The sequence below is a fragment of the Ranitomeya imitator genome, chromosome 2, assembly GCF_032444005.1.
Source record: "Ranitomeya imitator isolate aRanImi1 chromosome 2, aRanImi1.pri, whole genome shotgun sequence".
In the NCBI taxonomy this organism is placed as follows: Eukaryota; Metazoa; Chordata; class Amphibia; order Anura; family Dendrobatidae; genus Ranitomeya; species Ranitomeya imitator.
In genome coordinates this window covers 326,238,131-326,257,900 of record NC_091283.1, presented here as the reverse complement: position 1 = coordinate 326,257,900, position 19,770 = coordinate 326,238,131, and the positions used below count along the sequence as shown (strand labels likewise).

The 19,770-nt window shown below is 45.8% G+C and overlaps 1 protein-coding gene across 1 annotated transcript in view; it reads left to right on the top strand.

Annotated features, from left to right (window-relative positions):
- The window catches only part of LOC138666484 (zinc finger protein 850-like), a 96,862-nt gene that overhangs the window by 25,582 nt on the left and 51,510 nt on the right, over nt 1-19,770 (top strand). The window contains exons 7-8 of the mRNA XM_069754702.1: nt 5,674-5,804; nt 6,190-6,281. Coding sequence (XP_069610803.1) covers nt 5,674-5,804; nt 6,190-6,281 — 223 coding nt within the window. The remainder of the gene's footprint in view (nt 1-5,673; nt 5,805-6,189; nt 6,282-19,770) is intronic.

The window sequence follows — 19,770 nt, the reverse complement described above, 5'->3', positions numbered from 1 at the left end:
TTGGTCTCTGCAACATTTCAATAAAATGCAATAATGGGCGAACAAAAGATTGTGAACACATCAAAATGATATCAATAAAACGTCAGATCGGCACACAAAAAATAAGTACTCAACCGCCCCAAGATCCTGAAAAATGGAGACGCTACGGGTCTTGGAAAATGGCAAAAAAATTATTTTGTTTTACAAACTTTGGAATTTTTTTTTCACCACTTAAATAAAATAAGACGCTAGGCATGTTTGGTGTCTGTGAATTCGTAATGATCTGGAGAATCAGAATAGCATGTCAGTTTTATCATTTAGTGAACATGGTAAAAAAATCCATAAAACAATTGTGGAATTGCACTTTTTTTTTGCAATTTCAACACATTTGGATTTTTTCTCCCTTTGTCCTAGTACATGATATGGTAAAATCTGCCATTCAAAAGTACAACTCGTCCTGCAAAAAAACAAACCCTAACATGGCCATATTGACAGAAAAATAAAAAAAGTTATGGCCCTGGGAAGAAGGGGAGCAAAACATGGAAACACAAAAATGGAAATACCCCTGGTCCTTAAAGGATTAATAGGGTTGATTACCAAGAAAATCTCAATAATATCCAAATAAGGGGTATACTTGAAAGCATCAATACACAAGTTTCCAACACTGCTGACATTATTCAATAATATCCTTGTCGATCCTATTGATAAGGAGCTGGAGATCGACAGGTGGCACTGTACACTAGACAATCATGGCCTATGTTGATTTCAATGGAAAACACATACAATTGCTCACAAATCTATCCTCAATGACAGTTGCTAAAGGAAGGGTGCTGAAACCACTTAGGAAAATGGCATTGTTTACTTTGAAAGATCCAAGTGACATGAGACCATTCTGTGATGCCCTGGTCATTCCCAGAATCCATATATCTGACTGGCCACCTGCTCCACCATTGCCACAGAGAGTTCCAGCTTGTTGCAATAGATGTTCAATGGATCAAGATCTTAACGACAATGCACCTAGACTGTAAATGAACTTGCCAATCATATGATACCCTGAAATTAATCTAGTCTTTCCTGATGAGACCGTTGTCAGATGCTTACTTATTACTTTAAGCATACAATTAGATATAGCTGAATAGAATTTTATGTTCCTCTCTCCCACTATATAGAATATCACAGTTCATATCTTAGAGTGGCATATAAATTGAGCTCACATTATATTACTTTAATATCCGACTGTATTACTTTACTTGCTATATATTCCATGGTAGGATCCGTAGGACTGAAAGTTTGACTTACGCCTGTAAAGACAGCCCCCAGTTACGTACTTGCATTGGGGTCTGTTTGTTTTGCAGTTTCCTTGTGTTCGATATATCTATAAACTATACCTCTTAGGCGCAGAAAGGTAGATGTTACTATTAGAGGTGAGCAAATATTTTAAAATTCTATTTGGATTACATGCGCCGAATTTGCAATATTCGCCGATTAATTCATCGAATATTTGTCAAACATAGCCAAATGCCATCATAGTCAATGGGAGGCAAAAACAAACGCATGCAAAACACCTTAGAACAGCCCCAAATGCTGCCAAGGCACATCAAATGAGGGGGAGACACCAGGAAAGTGGCCTCAATTCACCCACAGTACAAATTGCAGCATGAAACTACAGAAATCAGCCAGGTCTAGGGGAATAAGGGTTTGGGACAACATTTACAGCTTTCCAATGAACGTCACAGTAAGAAGCGGTGGGTGCGGGATCAGTGTAGGGCCCCTTTGCTGGGACACCTCTACCTGCTTTCATGCTGAGCCACACTCAGGTGGCACAAATATCAGTTTTCTAGACTACCATTGTCAGAAAAATGTAAGGATAGTAACACGGGTAGTTGAGTGCAAGGAAGTGGAGGCCTGATGGTCTTGGAGGCCTACTGTTACAGGCAACATGCATGAAGGAGACCCAACCAAGAGTCTACACATTTTAAACAATTAGTGGCAGACACCAACAATGTGGCATCAATTGCAATAAAGTAGAATTAGTATAGCGGGGACCGACACCTCTTCCACTACAGCCAACCCAGCAGATGGAGATTGTAACGGGCAAGGTGATAGAATCACTATTCCGTATCCCTCTGAAAGCCTGGAAGGGGTGTAACTAGGTGGCCTTCCAAATCCCTACTCGGACAAGTGTCAGCAGGCAAAAACTGTGACCCAAGGAGGTGCAAAGAGGTGGCACCAGATGCTACTCCATGGCTGACCTACAGAATGTGGCAGCTGATCCCCTAAAGCGGGTAAGCTGCTAAGGCCCAAAGGAGGGATGAAAAATGTAGGCAGGTACTGTAGAAACTTTGGAACCACGGGTGCAGATGGGACCGACTAAGGAACAGAAAATCAAAGCAGGTGGGGGGCTGGACTAGCTAATGGACAGAAGAGTGCAGATAGGTACAAGCAGACGGGCACAGACAGGTAAGAGCAGGCAGCTACAGGGTAAACAAGCAGACAGATGGACATGGGGAACCTGACAACTAGCAAGCATGCAAGACAAACTTAACAGCGTAGCTCAGGCACCTCCATATTGGAGGAGAAGCTTTAAACAGAAGGTGTCGCCCAGCTATAGGTTGGGAATACTTTAGGTTGATGCGAGCGGTCCCGTTAAGAGGAAGGGAGAGCACTAGTGCGCACTCTAAGCATAGTTCCTGGTCCTACAACTGAACCTTGATGAACACCGACACATAGGGGGTGAGATGAGGAGGTAATGTGTGAGTGGGAGACACTGAATGTCCTGTCAGGTACGAGGAGATCCAACAAAGGGCCAAGTCTGTAATGTCAACAGATCAGAAAGTCTGTAGTAAGAGGGAACGGTCCACTGTGTCAAAGACAGATGCCAGGTCCAGGAGAAGGAGGAGGACAAACTCACGTCGCTTTCATTTGGTGGTTAGTAGGTCGTTGGTGACTTTAGTCTGGGTATGATCAAGGTATGTTTCAATCAGGATGGAAGACATCAGTTGTTAGTGACAGGTTGAAGAGGTGGGTTATGCTTGTTATGAAGACTAGAAAAGTTTGGAATGAGTTGGGACGTTATTGTGCCAAGTTCTCAGGTGGTGAGTAGAGATGAGCGAGTAGTGAAATATTTGGACACGCTATACTTATAACGAGTAGGTCCTAATACTCTGGTATTCGTAATGAGTAGTGAGTCCAATGCAAATTAATGGAAAATGTGAGTAATTTTCTCTTGGACCCTACAAAGCGGTCTGGGGACCTGAGGATAAGGCTGAAATGGGTGCATGATTGTTTAAAAGCAGGTGGTAAAAAGCTGTGTGTTGGTTAACGCAGGAAGAAGCCACCCATCATCATCAGGGCTTCACAATTATAAGGGTTGGACTACTGTCCTTGTTGTTCCACTGCCACTGCACAATGTGCAGGCATAGTGTCTCCAAAAAATTAGCCCTAGGGACTGTATCATGGTTGACGCAGGAAGGAGGCCTCAAGGGCCAGACAATTACGAAGCTAGGACTACTAGCACGGTAGTTCCAGTGCCCAATGTGCAGGCATAGACATAGTGTTTCCAAAAATTAGCTCAAGGGGCTGTATCCTGGTTGGGGCAGGAAAGGAGGCCTCAAGAGCCAGACAATTATGAAGCTAGGACTACTAGCATGGTAGTTCCAGTGCCCAATGTGCAGGCATAGACATAGTGTTTCCAAAAATTAGCCCAAGGGGCTGTATCATGGTTGATGCAGGAAGGAGGCCTCAAGGGCCAGACAATTATGAAGCTAGGACTACTAGCACGGTAGTTCCAGTGCCCAATGTGCAGGCTTAGACATAGTGTTTCCAAAAATTATCCCAAGGGGCTGTATCATGGTTGATGCAGGAAGGAGGTCTCACCACAAGTGCCTCTGATGGGAAATATTAATGAATGTAACATTGTTTCTAGCTTGTTGACCAGGAGGTACATGTGGCAGACGCAGGAGTTGGATACAAATGTAAGAAGAAGGAAATGGGTTTGTATGGGAAGAGATGGACGTGATCACCAGTAGCATAAAATAATGCTTTGGGTGACTTTAGGTTGGGATGCTGTCATCTGGAGGGCTTAAAAACTGTGGTGAAATCCAGTCCTTGTCAAATTTTATCAGAGTCTGCCTGTCTGCATTCTCTGTAGTCAGCCGTGTGCGTGTATCTGTGATGATTGCCCCAGTGGCACTAAAAACATGCTCTGACATCACACTATCAGCAGAGCAGACCAGCACCTCTGGCCAACTGTGCAGCTTGGATACCCAGTAATCAAATGGAACAGAAGCGTCAGGAAGGACGCAGGTATGTTCATTTAGATACTCGTTGTTCATGTTGTTCAACTTCTGCCTCCTTGACATTCTTACCGGTCCAGCTAGCCCTTGCTGATGAGTCGGTTTATTAAAGATGGCCCAGTTTGTGGACATTTTCCCCCACCTCTTTTGGACCTGCTGGGCGTGTCTCGCCCCATTAATGCATGCTGTTGCAAAGAGCTGGTACCTCTGCAACCAGCGGTGTCTGAGTGTGATGTTGTCATCAAATGATCGACAAGTACCCTCTTGGAGGATTCAATTATGAAAGCCTTTGCTGACTGCAACAGTAGTGAATGAAATTTGTCCTTGTACTGTGGATCGAGAAAGGTGGCCAAGAAGTATAGGTTGCTGTTGAAAATGTGGATCACGCAAGGGTCTTGGGACAGACAGACATGAACTGTGCCATGTGTGCCAAGCTACAAAGAGGCAAATGTTCTGTGGCCCCAGAAGGAGGAATAATACCCATCATCTCCTCATACTGACTCTCCTCTACTTCCTCCTCTCCAGCCCACCCATGCTGGATAGACATGAAACTGGGGTTGGAAGTCCCCTCTGTAGCATCAGGGGTCCCCTTGGTACCACAGAAAAAGAAGTCCTCTCCCTCCTTGTCTTCCTCCTCATCTTCATTATCACTGAATCTTGCCTCATGATATTGGCTGGGCTGGGTAGGATCACCCAGTGTGAAATCTTGCTCCCTACCCAGCTGATGGGCACTCAAAGATTCCATGTTTAGATTATGCAGCGATTCTTTCAACGTACATAGCATTGGGATAGTAATGCTGATAATAGCCTGATGAGGTTGGTGCAGTGCTCAAAGTTATCAAGCATCTCACAAATGTCAGCGATCCACACCCACTCGACAGTTGTTATGTTTTGGCTGAGTTGCAGTCTGACGGGCATGTTTAAGCTGGTATTCAGCAAGTGCCCTCTGCTGCTCACTAATCCTTGCCAGCATATGATATGTTGAGTTCCTCCATGTGGGCAGGTCGCAAATGAGTCGGTGATTTGGCAAATTAAATTGTTGTTGAAGCGCTGCAAGATTGGCAACAGCGGTAGAGGAATGGCGGAAATGGGCGCAAATATGGCGCACCTCAAGTAGGTATGGCAAGTCAAGGTATGTTTTGATAAATTTCTGAACCACTAGGTTCAGCACGTGAGCCATGCATGGCAGGTGTACCAGCTTCCCAAGCTTTGAAGCCGCCACCAGGCTATGCCCGTTATTATAGACAACCAGACTAGGTTCGAGTTGCAGTGGGGAAAGCCACTGATCGGTCTGTTGTTTTATTCCTTGCCACAGCTGTGCTGCACTGTGTGGTGTTTGACCTAAACAGATCAACTTTAGCAGAATGTGTTGCCGCTTTGCCGATGTGCTCCTGCACAGCTATCAACTTGGGAGTGATGTGGAGGGTATTTCAGCATTGGATGAGGAGGCGGTGGAGGAAGAGAGGAGACAGAACGTATATGTTGAGGAGGAAACCATGATTGAAGTTGGGCCCGCTATTCGTGGCGTGGGTAGGATATGTGATGTTCCAGTTTGCTACTTTGTCCCATCCTCCATCAGGTTCAGCCAGTGTGCCATGTCAGAAATGTATCGTCCCTGTCAACAACTACTTGTCCACGTGTGTGTTGTTAGGTGGACCTTCCCGTTAATGGCGTTGGTGAGAGTACTCTTTACAATGTTTAACACATGCTGGTGTAACGCGGAGAAGGTACACCGGGAAAATAGTGACGGCTGGGAACAGAGTATCGTGGGGCAGCCACAGCCAAGAGATCACGGAAAAACTGTGTCCCCATAAGCCTAAATGGAAACATCTCCACAGCTAGCAACTTGACAATGTGTGCGTTTAATATTTGTGCTTGTGGGTGCGTGGGTTGGTATTTACGCTTCCTTTCATAGATCTGGGGCACCGACAACTGGACGCTTGGCTGGGACAAGTGAATGGGATTGTTGTGTCGTGTGTCTCTGCAACTGCAGCTTGTGAGCAGGAGGTATAAGCATCTGCTTCCTGGCCAGCAGATTGGAAAGGACGGATCACATACAACATGGTATTGGTTTGTCCCGCAGACACTGATTTGGTATCCTGTTGTTCCGCCCACTGACTAGGGTGCTTGCCTGCCATATGTTTCCGCATATTGTTGGTGATCTGGTTGCCTTTGCCCTGGCGTCTGCTCAGCTTTGTATGGCAGATGCTACAGATGACAATGTTTGGTTCAGAAGAACTATCCGGAAAAAAAATCCAGATGGAGGATGAACGCCCCCTTGCCTTGGAGCAGAGAGAGATTGCTCTTGGCATCAGTTGAGACACTTCACACTCTGCTCAAACCAGTAGCCCTTGGTGTCTTTGTTGGTGCTACGTATCCACCTTCCGCTGTGCTGGCTATGTGTACCAATGGTCGAGATTGGATCAGTGGACTCATCAACGACAACCTCGTCGTCCATGTCATCCTCCTTCCATGTTGATATTGTCGGCTGTCCAAATGGCAACTGTGTCTCATCATCATCAGCCTCCACCTCTTGAGCTGGTATATCACGTGGCTGAAAGTGGCTTTCTTCTGGCCGTGGGCTTTCAAATATTTGGCCATGAACAGATGATACCTCCTCACGTTCCTCTTCAATGTTGCGCATTGAGAGGCTAGAGGCAACCAAAGGATCATATGTACCAAACAGATCATTGGACTGGCCAAGCTTGGGGCCAAATGATTCCTGTGACTACTGAAGGGGGAGGAAGTAGGAACAGGTTGAGGATTGGATGACCTAGCATTCTGTGTATCGACAGTAGACTGTGTGTTCGTGGAAGATTGGGTGCTGCTAGAAAATTTTGTTGAGCCTTTATCTGCCATCCAAGACAGTATCTGCTCTTGCTCTTCTGGCTTCCAGACACGTTTATGTTTCAGACCAGGAATTTTCAAAAGGAACATAGATGCATCAACCTTCTTCTGTCTCCCAGACTCAGTGCCTTCTCAGGCACCACTGACAACCCCACGTCCATGTCCCTGTCCCTTCACAACAGGCGTTTTGGGAATTTGGGGTTTCTGTGCAATAGTTGCAGATGTTCAGGTGCAAATATTGGGGAACAAGGAGCAGTTTGTGATTTGTGGATGGTAGCACTACAGCCTATTACTGATTTGTGTTTTAGACACAGCACCGCAAGGGCCAAAAAATTGGCCTGAGGTTAAAGCTGAAGATTTAGCTTACCAGTCACAGTCACCACCGAAGACATGCATCTCAGTTGTACAATACTGTGCGTGCTATTCGGTGTGCAAACAGCACCGCAAGGGCAACAAAAATTGGCCTGAGGTTAAAGCTGAAGATTTAGCTCGCCGGTCACCACAGAAAACAGCAGTGCTGGCTGCGCCTCTGTTGTGCAGTACCGTGCGTGCTATTCGGTGTGAAAACAGCACCGCAAGGGTAAAAAAATTGGCCTGAGGTTAACACTGAAGATTTAGCTCACCAGTCACCACAGAAGACAGCGGTGCTGGCTGCATCTCAGTTGTGCAGTACCATGCATGCTATTCGGTGTGCAAACAGCACCGCAAAGACAAAAAAATTGTCCCGAGGTTAAAGCTGAAGATTTAGCTCGCCAGGCACCACAGCAGACAGCGGTGCTGGCTGCGCCTCAGTTGTGCAGTACCATGCGTGCTATTCGGTGTGCAAACAGCACTGCAAGGGCAAAAAAACAGAATTAGGCCTACCGGTAATTCGGTTTCTAGGAACCTTCCACGACAACGTAGGAGGATGTCTCCATTCCCTAATGGGGGACAGGAATTGCAGCGCCCCAGGGTCCTGGTCGTTGCAGTAGTGTCGCTCTGCCACTAAGGTGAGTGATGTTATGTCTGATTGCACTAAAGGAGTTCATCTGACCAGGTATCACAGTCACACATTACACTTCACACTCCGGCCACCAGGGGAAGCAAAAGGCAGTATGTATTAGGCCACTCCTCACACTAGTAAAACTGGGGGTTGGATAGGAAGTTAGTTAGAACGCAGTCTGGGAGAACTCCAGGGAGGACCTGTCAGGGGTGAGTTCCTGGCAGGTACCTAGCAGAAGGACAACGCAGAGGAGCCGCGCCTGCACTACCTTGCGGCGGCATCCTAAGGAAGGACACGAAGCGAAGGATACTGTGGAGAAGTGAAAAACGAGATTAGAGCACAAAGGAGAGCCAGTAGGAGTCGTGCCCCGAGATCGGCAACATCCTACTGAGGCGCGTAGCCGGTGGCCGGAATGCCGAGGAAGTAACTGACTCCAAGCATTACTTCAAACAGCGGCAGGACAGTTGATTATAGGTTGGCTGTCTACCATACATCACCTAAGAAGACATAGGGGGCAAGCGTGGAGAGGGGCGTCTCTAGGGTTCCAGAATAGCTCCGAGCCTTCCCGTCAAACGGGTGCGTTCTAGCCAGATATACTTGGGGGACGGAGAGAGAGAGAGAGAAAAGAATGAATACGAAAGTTGTGAGGACTATCCCGAATGCTCAGCAGGGAAGAACTACAACACACAGGCACTAGTTGGTAGGCACTGATTTCCACCTGCAAAGGGAACTCTGGATGTGCTTTCGGACCAGCCGGACTCAGCCAGCCCTGTTAGCAGTGCTCTGGATTGCGGATCCCGAAGTCATCAGTAAAAAGGTAAAGAGACTGCAACCGTGTGTCCTTGTTATTAAAGGCGCCTCACATCATCACCACCTACACTACTGGGAATCCCTGGGGACATACTTCACCTGTGGGAAGGTATTCCATCTAGCTGCCATTCCATCACCCCAGCGGACCCCTCAGCAGTGTCAGTCACCCTGACTGAATACCACAGATGGCGACACGAATCCTTGACAAACTTCATCACCCTTTCATTGGACGCCCCTTAGCAGGGTCACGGACCGGGTCCAGCCACCATTACAACCCTAGAACTGAGACAGAGAGGACCGGTACCAAGTAACCCGCGGCCCTGCGTCTGGGGGCGCTCCAGAAGCACAAGAGGTAAAAAGACCCTCCTACCTCCTATTCCCAGTGACTTATAACGGATACCATAGCACTAGCTACCTTAATGGTCCCAGGAATTTATCCAAGGAAATGGGAGGGAATTAGTGCTGTCGTGGAAGGTTCTTAGAAACCGAATTACCGGCAAGTCTAATTCTATTTTCTCTAGTCATTTTCCACGACAGCATAGGAGTACCAACCAATTATGCACTAGGGGGATAATAGCCTGGAGAACTTTCTGGCCAAAGACTAGATCCCGATTGGACAATAAGTCCAATCTGTAGTGTTTGGTGAAGGTATGAGGTGAAGGCCATGTTGTGGCCCTGCAGATCTGCTCAGTGTATGCGCCCATGAAACTGAAGTAGATCTTTTAGAGTGGGCCTTGACCCCGATCAGAGGTGTCATGTTCTGGGACAGATATGTTTCACATATGGCCCTCTTGATCCCATTGGAGATGGTACTTTTTGCCACCTTCCTCCCCATATTCTGACCTGACAGATGGACAAACAAATTCGGATCAACTCCTAAGGGGCTGGTTTGCTGAAGGTAGTGTAAAATAGTCCGCCTAACATCGAGAGTATGGAACTCTTCTTTTTTTGAATTTGCCAGATTCTGGCAGAAGGAAGGGAAGATAATGTCCTGAGATCGGTGAAAATCGGACACCACTTTCGGAAGAAAAGATGGATCAAGACAGAGGATTATAGAGTCATCTGTAATTATTAAATAGGGTTCTCTAATCGATAAGGCTTGCAGCTCTCCCACACGTCTTGCTGTGGTTATCGCCACTAGGAAGGCAGCTTGAAAGTATGAAAGGAGTTGAGGAGTACATGAAGACAAAGGCTCGAGCGGCTGGCGTGTGAGCCTCCTGTGGACTAAAGTCCCATGAAAGTACAATGCGTTGTTTCCTGGGATGTGATCTGAAAGCTGATATCATGAATCTCCTGATCCAATGTTGGATGGCTAGGTCCTGGTGTAAAACAGAGCTGAGAGCAGAAGCCTGGACCTTCAGTGTGCTAAGTCTAAGGCCTAACTCTAGTCCCCGCTGAAGGAAGTCCAATATTTGCAAAATATTTGGATGAAGCGGATCTGGACTATTAGGAAGGCAGAAAGAAGAAAATTTTGTCCACACTTTATTATAGATCGCATTAGTAACTGGCTTCCTGGATCTTTGCAAAGTAGCAATTACAGCATCCGAAAGCCCTTTAGTACTCAGGACCTGGGCCTCAGTAACCAGGCAGCTAGGTTCAACTTTTGAGGGTTTAGATGTTGAAGGGGCCCCTGAAGAAGATGTCTTCTAACGGCAGTCCGTCTACCTGTAACTCGATGATGAGGTTGAACCAGCTTCTTTTTGGCCATACTGGAGCCACTAGTATGGTTGAAACCTGGTCCACCTGAATCTTCCGAAGGGTTTTCGCCAGTATTGGGATTGGCGGGAAAGCACAGGCCAACTGAAAACTACATGGTGTGACGTCTGAGAATGACGAAAAGTGAGTGGACCCTGTGGGTCACGGTGCTGACGCACCCAAGGGCGAGCGAACCCGGGATGCAAACCCCTATACAGGGATAGTTGGGATCAGGCCCAAGGGGGACAAATACCGCAACAGCCGGTACCAAGAGGGACGGCTCTGTAAGAGACAGGAGAGGGTGGGTGGGAGTGAAGAGGGAAGACTAACAGGACTATATGGAAAAGGAAGCGGGAAACAAAGAACGGACTACAGGAGGCAGGGCTAGAAAATGGAGGGAGACAAGAGGATAATACGGGGAAGTAGCCTGCGAGGGCAGACCAGACTGGAGCGGACAAGAAACAGAACCAGACAAGGCCCAAACTGAGTACAAACTGCACACAATAATCAGGCACCTCCATTATGGAGGAGACGCCTGATATAACCCAAAGAACTACCTGATTGGAGGACCCAGGAGCAGAGAGGACGCGGAAGGGGTTAAGAGGAAGAAGTAGCGCGCACCCGCATCCTAAGGCGCATGTGCGGAGCAGGCACAGGACGGAGGAAGGAGGAAGCGCGGACACCACGCCGGAATCCCCGAGCAGCAGGAAGAGGAACCGGGGAAGCGGCACGATGCTGAGAGCGGCAAGTGAAGACGCAGCGAGAGGAGCCGACAGGAGAAGCGGCCGCAGCGTCAGAGAAGGCCGGTATAACACATGGCTGTACAAGGGTGTCCACTCCTCTGGAGTTGTCCCTGGGATTCAGGGAAAAAAAGGCTTGGACCTGTGTATTTTGGCCTGAGGCGAACAAATCGATTTCTGGTAGGCCCCATCTGTCCACCAGCATTTTGAAGACTCTTCCGTTCAGGCTCCATTCTCCTGGTTGAATGTCTTGGCGACTCAGGAAATCCGCCTGCAGGTTGGAAGACCCCTTTAAATGGACGGCTGTCAGGGAGAGAAGGTGCTTTTCGGCCCAAAAGAATATCTGGTTTGAAATGCCTCTCAGGCTGTTGAATTTTGAGCTTCCCTGATGTTTGAAGTGAGCAACTGTGGTCTTGTTGTCTGAATAATCTTTGACGTGATTTCCTGATATTAAATTGTCTGCAGCCAGGAGGGCTTCCTCCACTGCCTTCAGTTCCCTGAAGTTGGAGGACCTGGCGCTTGTCGACTGATTCCAGTGTCCCTGGAAGGAAGTATGTGATATCATGGCCCCCCAGCCTCGTTTGCTGTCATCGGTTGTAATTGTCACCGGGGGGATTGTGACCAGCTCACGCCCCTGCGAATATTCTTGGAGTTCAACCACCATGCCAGGGATGCCTTTACACGCTCGGGAGTGTGTACTCTTTTGTTCACAGAGCCCAGATTTCCCGAGGATGTGGGCTTGAAGGATTCTGGAGTGGGCCTGTGCCCAGGACACTGATTGAATACAAGCTGTCATGGAGCCTAAAACCGACATGGCTTTTTGAAGAGTCGAGGATCTCTCTTCTCTGAAATCTGTAATTTTCCTCAATATAGCCCGGCGATGATCTTCCGGGAGCAAAGTCTTTTGTTTTACAGAGTCCAATAGAACCCCCAGAAACTTCCTTGATTTGGAAGGTTGGAGCTGGGACTTCTTCAGATTTGGGAGCCACCCTAGGGTTTTGAGAGCATCGAGCGTCCTTGAAACATGATCCCTGAGAGTCTGAGCTGAGGGGGCTATTAGTAACAGATTATCCAGGTAAGGTACAATACAAACTCTTTGTCTCCGGATATACGACACTGCCTCCGTCATTATCCTGGAGAAGACTCTCGGCGCTGAAGAAATGCCGAAAGGGAGCATATTGAATTGCAAGTGTTTCACCTGCTGGTTGTACTGTATTGCAAACCTGAGATATTTTTTGTGCCTGGGGTGAATCGGCAGATGGCAGTACACATCCTTTAGGTCGATAGTTGCCATGAAAAAAATGCGGACCTATCAGGGGAATGGCAGATTTTACTGATTCCATTTTGAATCTGTGATAAAGAATGTGCTGATTGAGGTCTTTTAGATTTATTATGACTCATGCCCCCCCTGATGGGGGGTACTGGGGAGATTGCATTTGATCTTAAGAGATCCCCAAGGACTGCTATCATCATTGTGTGTGCTCCCTGGGATGTTGTGGAGGTAATTCTCAGATTCCGGGGGGGAGAAGATACGAACTGTATAAGGAGGCCCTCTTGGATGACATTGAGGACCCACTGACAATTGGTAATAGCCCGCCAACGGTGGAAGAAATTTGCGAGCCTCCCCCCACCGGAATGGAGTCATTGTTTGTCCTGCTGGGGTTGCTGCTGCTGGGGAACGAGGATATTTCTCCCCTTCCCTTTGGCATAGCTCCATCTCCATGTCTTTCCTTTACTCCTTGTCTGGGAGGAATGAGATTGGGAGGCACGAAAAAAACGCTTCCGGCTCTGGAAGGGCCTTTTCCCTATCCATGGCCTTTTCCAGAGCAGGACCAAACACATAATCGCCTCTAAAGGGAATTGAGCATAGCTTAATTTTTGAGGGGACATACCGCTCCACATCTTGAGCCAGAGGGCTCTTCTGGCAGAATTAGACTGGACTAAGGATCTGGCAGCAATCCTAATTGACTCCATGGATGCGTCAGCTAGAAAGGCAGTAGCCTTTTGGAGAATGGGCAGAGAGTCCAGTAATTCCCCTCTCGAGGTACCCTGTGAAATATGCTTTTCCAGCTCATCCATCCATTGGGAGAGGGTTCTGGCCACACAGGTGGAGGCTATATTAGATTTTAACCCCGAGGTGGATGTTTCCCATGATTTCCTCAATAAGCTTTCTATTTTCCTGTCCATCAGATCCTTCGGCAGTGTGGAATCCTCAAAGGGGAGCAAAGTTTTTTTTGCTACTCTTGCCACCTGTATGTCCACTTTAGGTACGTCCCATGTAGGGGAACCACCTTCTAAGGGAAATTTATGTTTAAATTCTGAGGGAGTGGTCAGATGTTTCTCAGGGAGCTCCCACTCCTGAGATATTAGATCCAGGATGTTTTTATGCACCGGGAAACCCATTTGTCTCTCCGACTTCAGCCCTCCAAACATTTCGTCCTGTATGGACTGAGGAACTGAGTCCTCCTGCAATCCAATAGTGCTATGTACAGCACTCACTAGGTCTTCTATATACTCAGAAGAGAAAAAATATTTTCTCGTCTCCGTAGTCTTAGATGATGAAGATTCTCCCCACTTCTCTGAAGATGAGGAATAAGAGTGCTCAGACTCAGAGCCGGAGTCCTCAATCAGAATTTTCGTTTTTTTAGAAGGAGATGGACCCGGCTGTGGAGGTGGCGGAGGGGGAGGATTGAAGACAGCTAGAGAGGACTGGACCTCATGTTCAACCAGGGCACGGATTTCTTCAAGGAGAGAGGGCTGTTCGGCTCTGACAACTTTATCAGTGCACCCCTGACAAAGCTTCTTCTCCCATAGAGAGGGAAGCTTCAAATTGCAGATGGCGCATTTGGGAGTCTTTTTGGCTGGGGCTTTCTGGGCAGACTTATCTCCCTGCACAAGAGGGAGAGTGGTGTAAGAAGGAACCCCTACCATTACCTGTGGCCTCGGACCCACCCGGCATCAGACTTACTGGAGCTGGGGCAGTGCTGGGTTCTGCAGATGCAGGGCAGGAAGCACCTTTCATACTGAAGGCATCAGTCTTACCTGGAGGTGTCTTCAGGCAGGTTTATAAAGAAATAAACCCTGACCCTAGCGCAGATGAAGAAATTTCCCTCCTCCTCCCCGGGTCCGAGAGAAGGCCTCCACGTGCATTGGCGTGCTCCATGCGGCATTCGGAGGTCCAGAGGCCGCAGAAGGCTGAAAATCTGGAAGTGTATGCGTTCCAGCAGGTGGAATGCAAGGTCCGGAAGTGACGTGTGCGCTGCGATGACGTCACTTCTTGGACGCCGAACACCGCTGTTGAGGAGGAAAAACCAGTGAGCTCATGGAGGCCACCAGCTGGGGATCACTGGCCCGCTTTACCCCCCATGGAGGCACAGGTGGGCCAGGAAGGTTCCGAATCCCAGAGACGGGTGCAGCAAAGGAGGAGGAAGGCAGAGCTCACGACCACCACTGCTTGGCAGGAAAAAAAACAGGTACAATGCAGTCGACAGCAATGCAGCATACGAAAACCTCTCCATGCTCCATGGGGGACAGGAAAGACACTGGCGAATAGGTGGGAGGGGCATTTTAACCTCTTGTGCTTCCTGTCCCCCATTAGGGAATGGAGACATCCTCCTATGCTGTTGTGGAAGGTTACTAGAGAAAATTGGCCTGAGGTTAAAGCTGAAGATTTAGCTTGCCGGTCACACTGCTGCCTGTCTCCCTGCACTACAGTCACCTACTACAGTACAAATATACTCCAAGTAGCTCTCACAAGAGCTTTTGTGTTTTTGAGATGATTTATGGACGATAAGCAAAAGCACAACTCTTCTAGCAGCTGCTCACACTCTCCCTACGCTAGCACTAGCTGTGTTCTGAATACAATGTGCAGAAAATGGCGGCGGCAGGGCTTATATAGAGCATATGAATCATAGGCTATGACGCTGCGCGGCCAGCCAATCATAGTAATGCCACAACCAAGAAGGCTTCGGCATTACTGTGATTGGTTAACATGCTGGGTGGGAGATCCGAATATTGCGAGGCTAGTAGTGAAGTACTCGATATGTACCGCGAGTACCGTATTACTCGCCTAGTACCGAATACTTGCAAATATGCTTGCTCATCCCTACTTAAAGCCTATTTACCAGATGAATATGATAAATACATCATGAATATGAAAATTAATTACTATTTTTTCTAATAATAAACCAACAAAACTCATGACAAGGAGGATCAAAGAGCAAAAAGCCAAATCAAGAATTGCACTAATTAAAAATGAGGAAAGAGAAAGACATGAACACGCAAAAGATAAATCAAAAGCATTTGCAAAATACTATGAGGCATTATATAATACTAGATTGTGCCCCGATTCTAACATATCGGGTATTCTATAATATGTGGGTAATATATAGCACAGGCTACGTACTATATTGCACAGTGACGTAGTATATAACACAACCGACGAAGTATATAACATAGCTACGTAGTATATAACAGAGCTACGTAGTATGCAACACAGCGTACGTAGTATATAGCAGAACTACGTAGTATATAACACAGCCACGTAGTATATAACATAGCCACGTAGTGTATTGCACAGGTATGTAGTATATTGGTCAGCCACGTAGTATATAGCAGAGCCACGTAGTATATAACATAGCCATTCAGTATGTAACACAGCCCACGTAGTATATAGCAATGTGGGCACTATATGCGTGGTTAAAAAAGACTTTAAATAAAAAATAAACATATACTCATCTTCCGAAGGCCCCTTGAAGTCCTAGCGCCCGTGTGCGGTGCACGCGGCAGCTTCCGGTCCCAGGGTTGGTATGAGTGCAGGACCTGTGATGATGGTTTGGTCACATGACTGACGTCATGGCAGGTCCTTCTCGCATAGCATCCTTGGCACCGGAACCTGCCGCTTGCACTGCCGAGGACAGTGTGCGACATTGGAAGGTGAGAATAACCTTTTTTTTATTATTATTGTTTGTAACATTAGATCTTTTGAACTATTAATGCTGCATACGCAGCATCAATAGTAAAAAGTTGGTCACACATGGTTAATAGCTGCGTTAACGGAGTGCGTTACACCGCAGTCCGTTAACGCTGGCATTAACCCTGTGTGAGCACTCAGCACTGACTGCAGGGCAGTAAAGCAGTGGCCATTTCGCTGCCAGACTATGGCCGTCGCTGATTGGTCGTGGCAATGGTCATGGGCGTTTTGCCACGACCAATCAGCGACTTGGATTTCCATGACAGACAGAGGCCGCGACCAATGAATATCCGTGACAGACAGAAAGACAGACAGACAGACAGAAGTGACCCTTAGACAATTACGGTATATAGTAGATAAAAAATGACAAACAACTCATCCAACAGAAAAAAAGCATAAAGAACTTTATTAAGAACCTTCAGTTACGAAAATTAGATTGTGAACAACTAGATAATCTAAACAAACCATTTACAGAACCTGAAATAAAAGAAATTATAAGTAAGCTAAAAAACAATTAGGCCCCAAGCCCAGATTGGATCAGTACCGAATATATAGCATACACAAACAAATTAACCCCTCACATACCTAGAGTATTCAACAACTTTTTAATTGAAGGAAACATTCCAAAAGAAACGGTAGAGGCAATTATAGTAGTCAGTAGTCCTCTCCCCTCTGTACCAGTCTGCCACTGTAAACTTGTTTACTGTAAACTATATCTATAATTCTGTATGTAACCCCTTTCTCATGTACAGCACCATGGAATTAATGGTGCTATATAAATAAATAATAATAATTATAAATAATAATAATAGTCATACCAAAAAACAAAGGTGATCAAATATTAGTAAAAAATTACTGGCCCATATCACTACTAAATTCGGACATCAAATTATACCCAAACGCTATTGCCAATAGACTAAAAAAAAAATTACCCCAAATTATACACCGAGACCAAGTAGGATTTGTATATGGTAGACAGGCCTCTGATGCTAACAGAAGGCTTATCAACCTCATTAGCCTAGTAGAGGTTGAACAAATGCCTTCTCTGCTCCTCATCCTGGATGCAGAGAAGGCATTTGATAGGATTCATTGGGGATTTCTCACTTTCACCCTTGAAAAATTTGGCTTTAGTGGTCCCATCATGAATGGAATAATGGCACTGTATAAAAATCTCTCAGCTAAAGTAATAACAAATAACTATGCTTCGGAAATCTTTAATATCACCAATGGAACGAGACAAGGTTGCCCTCTCACCCCCATATTATTTGCAATAGTAATGGAAACATTTGCAGAATAAATCTACTAATTAAAGGTATTTCAACAAAAGTCAGAAACTACAAAATAAGTCTATTTGCAGAAAATGTAATTCTCACCATAAGTAATCTTCCGGCACCATTGCATCTTTTCCGTACCGCTCAATCCTTTCCATTGTCCATCTACCCACAGGTGGAGATCTTTGTTGAAATGAATTTGAATGAGATAATCTCACAAAAGCCTGAAGAAATGCCATCAAGGAACTTTCATCTTTTAAAGATATAGTGATAAAGAGAGCGGACAAGGGTGGAAATATCGTTTTATGGCCAACAATTGCTTATGAAAAAGAGGCATTCAAACAGTTAAACTCCTCAGCCTGTTATAGGCGTCTTAGTTCAAATCCCTTTACACTATTTTAAAAGAGAACTGGTAGACGTTCTGGAAGGAGGGGTTGAAAAAGGCGTGATTACAAATAAACTCAAAGATTCTTTGATACAGGGCTGTCCAGTTACACCAACGTTCTATCTTCTCCCTAAAAGTCACAAGGACCCCAAAAACCCACCAGGGAGACCAATAGTCTCAGGGATATGGGGTCTTTGTGAACCCCTATGTAAATATATTGACTACTATTTGCAAGGATGTGCTGAAACTCCATCCTATACAAGAGATACGACGAATATTTTGAGGAAATTGGAAGGGGTTCACTTGGAAGAGGATACGCTTCTGGTAACCTGCGATGTGGAGTCCCTGTACACTTCAATAGGACATGACCATGGGATGAGGACAACAAAATTCTTTTTCACCATGACTAATTTGGACCCTGATTTGATTGATTTTATCCTAACCTTATTATATTTTGTTTTGACACATAACTTTCTTGTGTTCAAGGACCACCCCTTCCTACAGCGCCGGGGCACTGAAATGGGGGCCACTTGTGCGCCCTCATATGCAAATTTGTTCCTGAGGCTGTGGGAAAGGGAAGCAGTCCTTGACACACCGGGTCATAATCACCTCATCTGGTGGTCACGTTATATAGATGATATTTTTTTCAACTGGCAGGGCTCCACATCGCAGCTTGAGAATTTCCTTCAACTTCTTAATAGTAATGATTTAAACATCAAGCTTACATGGAAATATAGTAAAACAAAGTTAGAATTTCTTGACATCCTGATTCTAAGAAAAGCAGACGGCACGCTGGCCACTGATGTTTTTTGTAAAAGTATAGCGACTAATGCATTATTGCATGCTGCTTCATCCCATTTGCCACAGTTGAAAAAATCCATACCAGTGGGTCAATTTTTGAGAATACGATGTATTTGCTCCGATAATCTTGTTTTTCATCAACAAGCCAAAAGCCTTTCAAATAGATTCATAGAGCGTGGCTACAAACCAAGAGATATTAAGAAAGGCTATTCTAGAGCCATTAACACTAATAGGCCATCTCTTTTGACCTATAAGTCAGATAAACGAAATTGTGGTAATAATGAGATGAAACCCCATTTTATCTCTACTTTCAACTCAAATTGTAAACAGATGAAAGAGATATTGACAAAAAATTGGCCTATCCTTCTAACGGATAAGGACCTTAGATACCATCTCACACGTACACCCTCAATTATGTGGAGAAGATCCCGTAATTTAGGTGACATTTTAACTCAAAGTCACTATGTTGTGCCAAAAAATAGTCAATTTCTATTTGGAAGTAGAGATCCGCCATGGGGTTCATACGCTTTTGGCACATGTTCAATCTGCAAATACATTCCTAAAACTACCCAATTTGTAAATACCAAAGGCGATAAATCTTTTAGGATTGTTCAGCATATCTCATGCCTCACAGAATCAGTTATATATCATCTTACATTCCCGTGTGGTCTGATCTACATAGGAATGACTACCAGAACCCTAAAAGTACGTATACAAGAACATATAAGAGACATCCTAAGTGCTAAAAAAAACTGAGACAGACTTTGAAAATTTAAAGAGTATTCCTAGACACTGCTATGAATCACATGACTGCAACCCTAAAGGCTTGCGAGTTTGTGGAATCGATCGAGCTTATAGGGGCAGAAGGGGTGGTGATATCAAACGTAAGCTTTTACAGTTGGAAGCAAAATGGATGGTAACATTGAATACAGTGGCTCCCTCTGGCCTTAATGAATATGTTAGCTTCAAGTCTTTTCTTTAAGCGTCTAATAA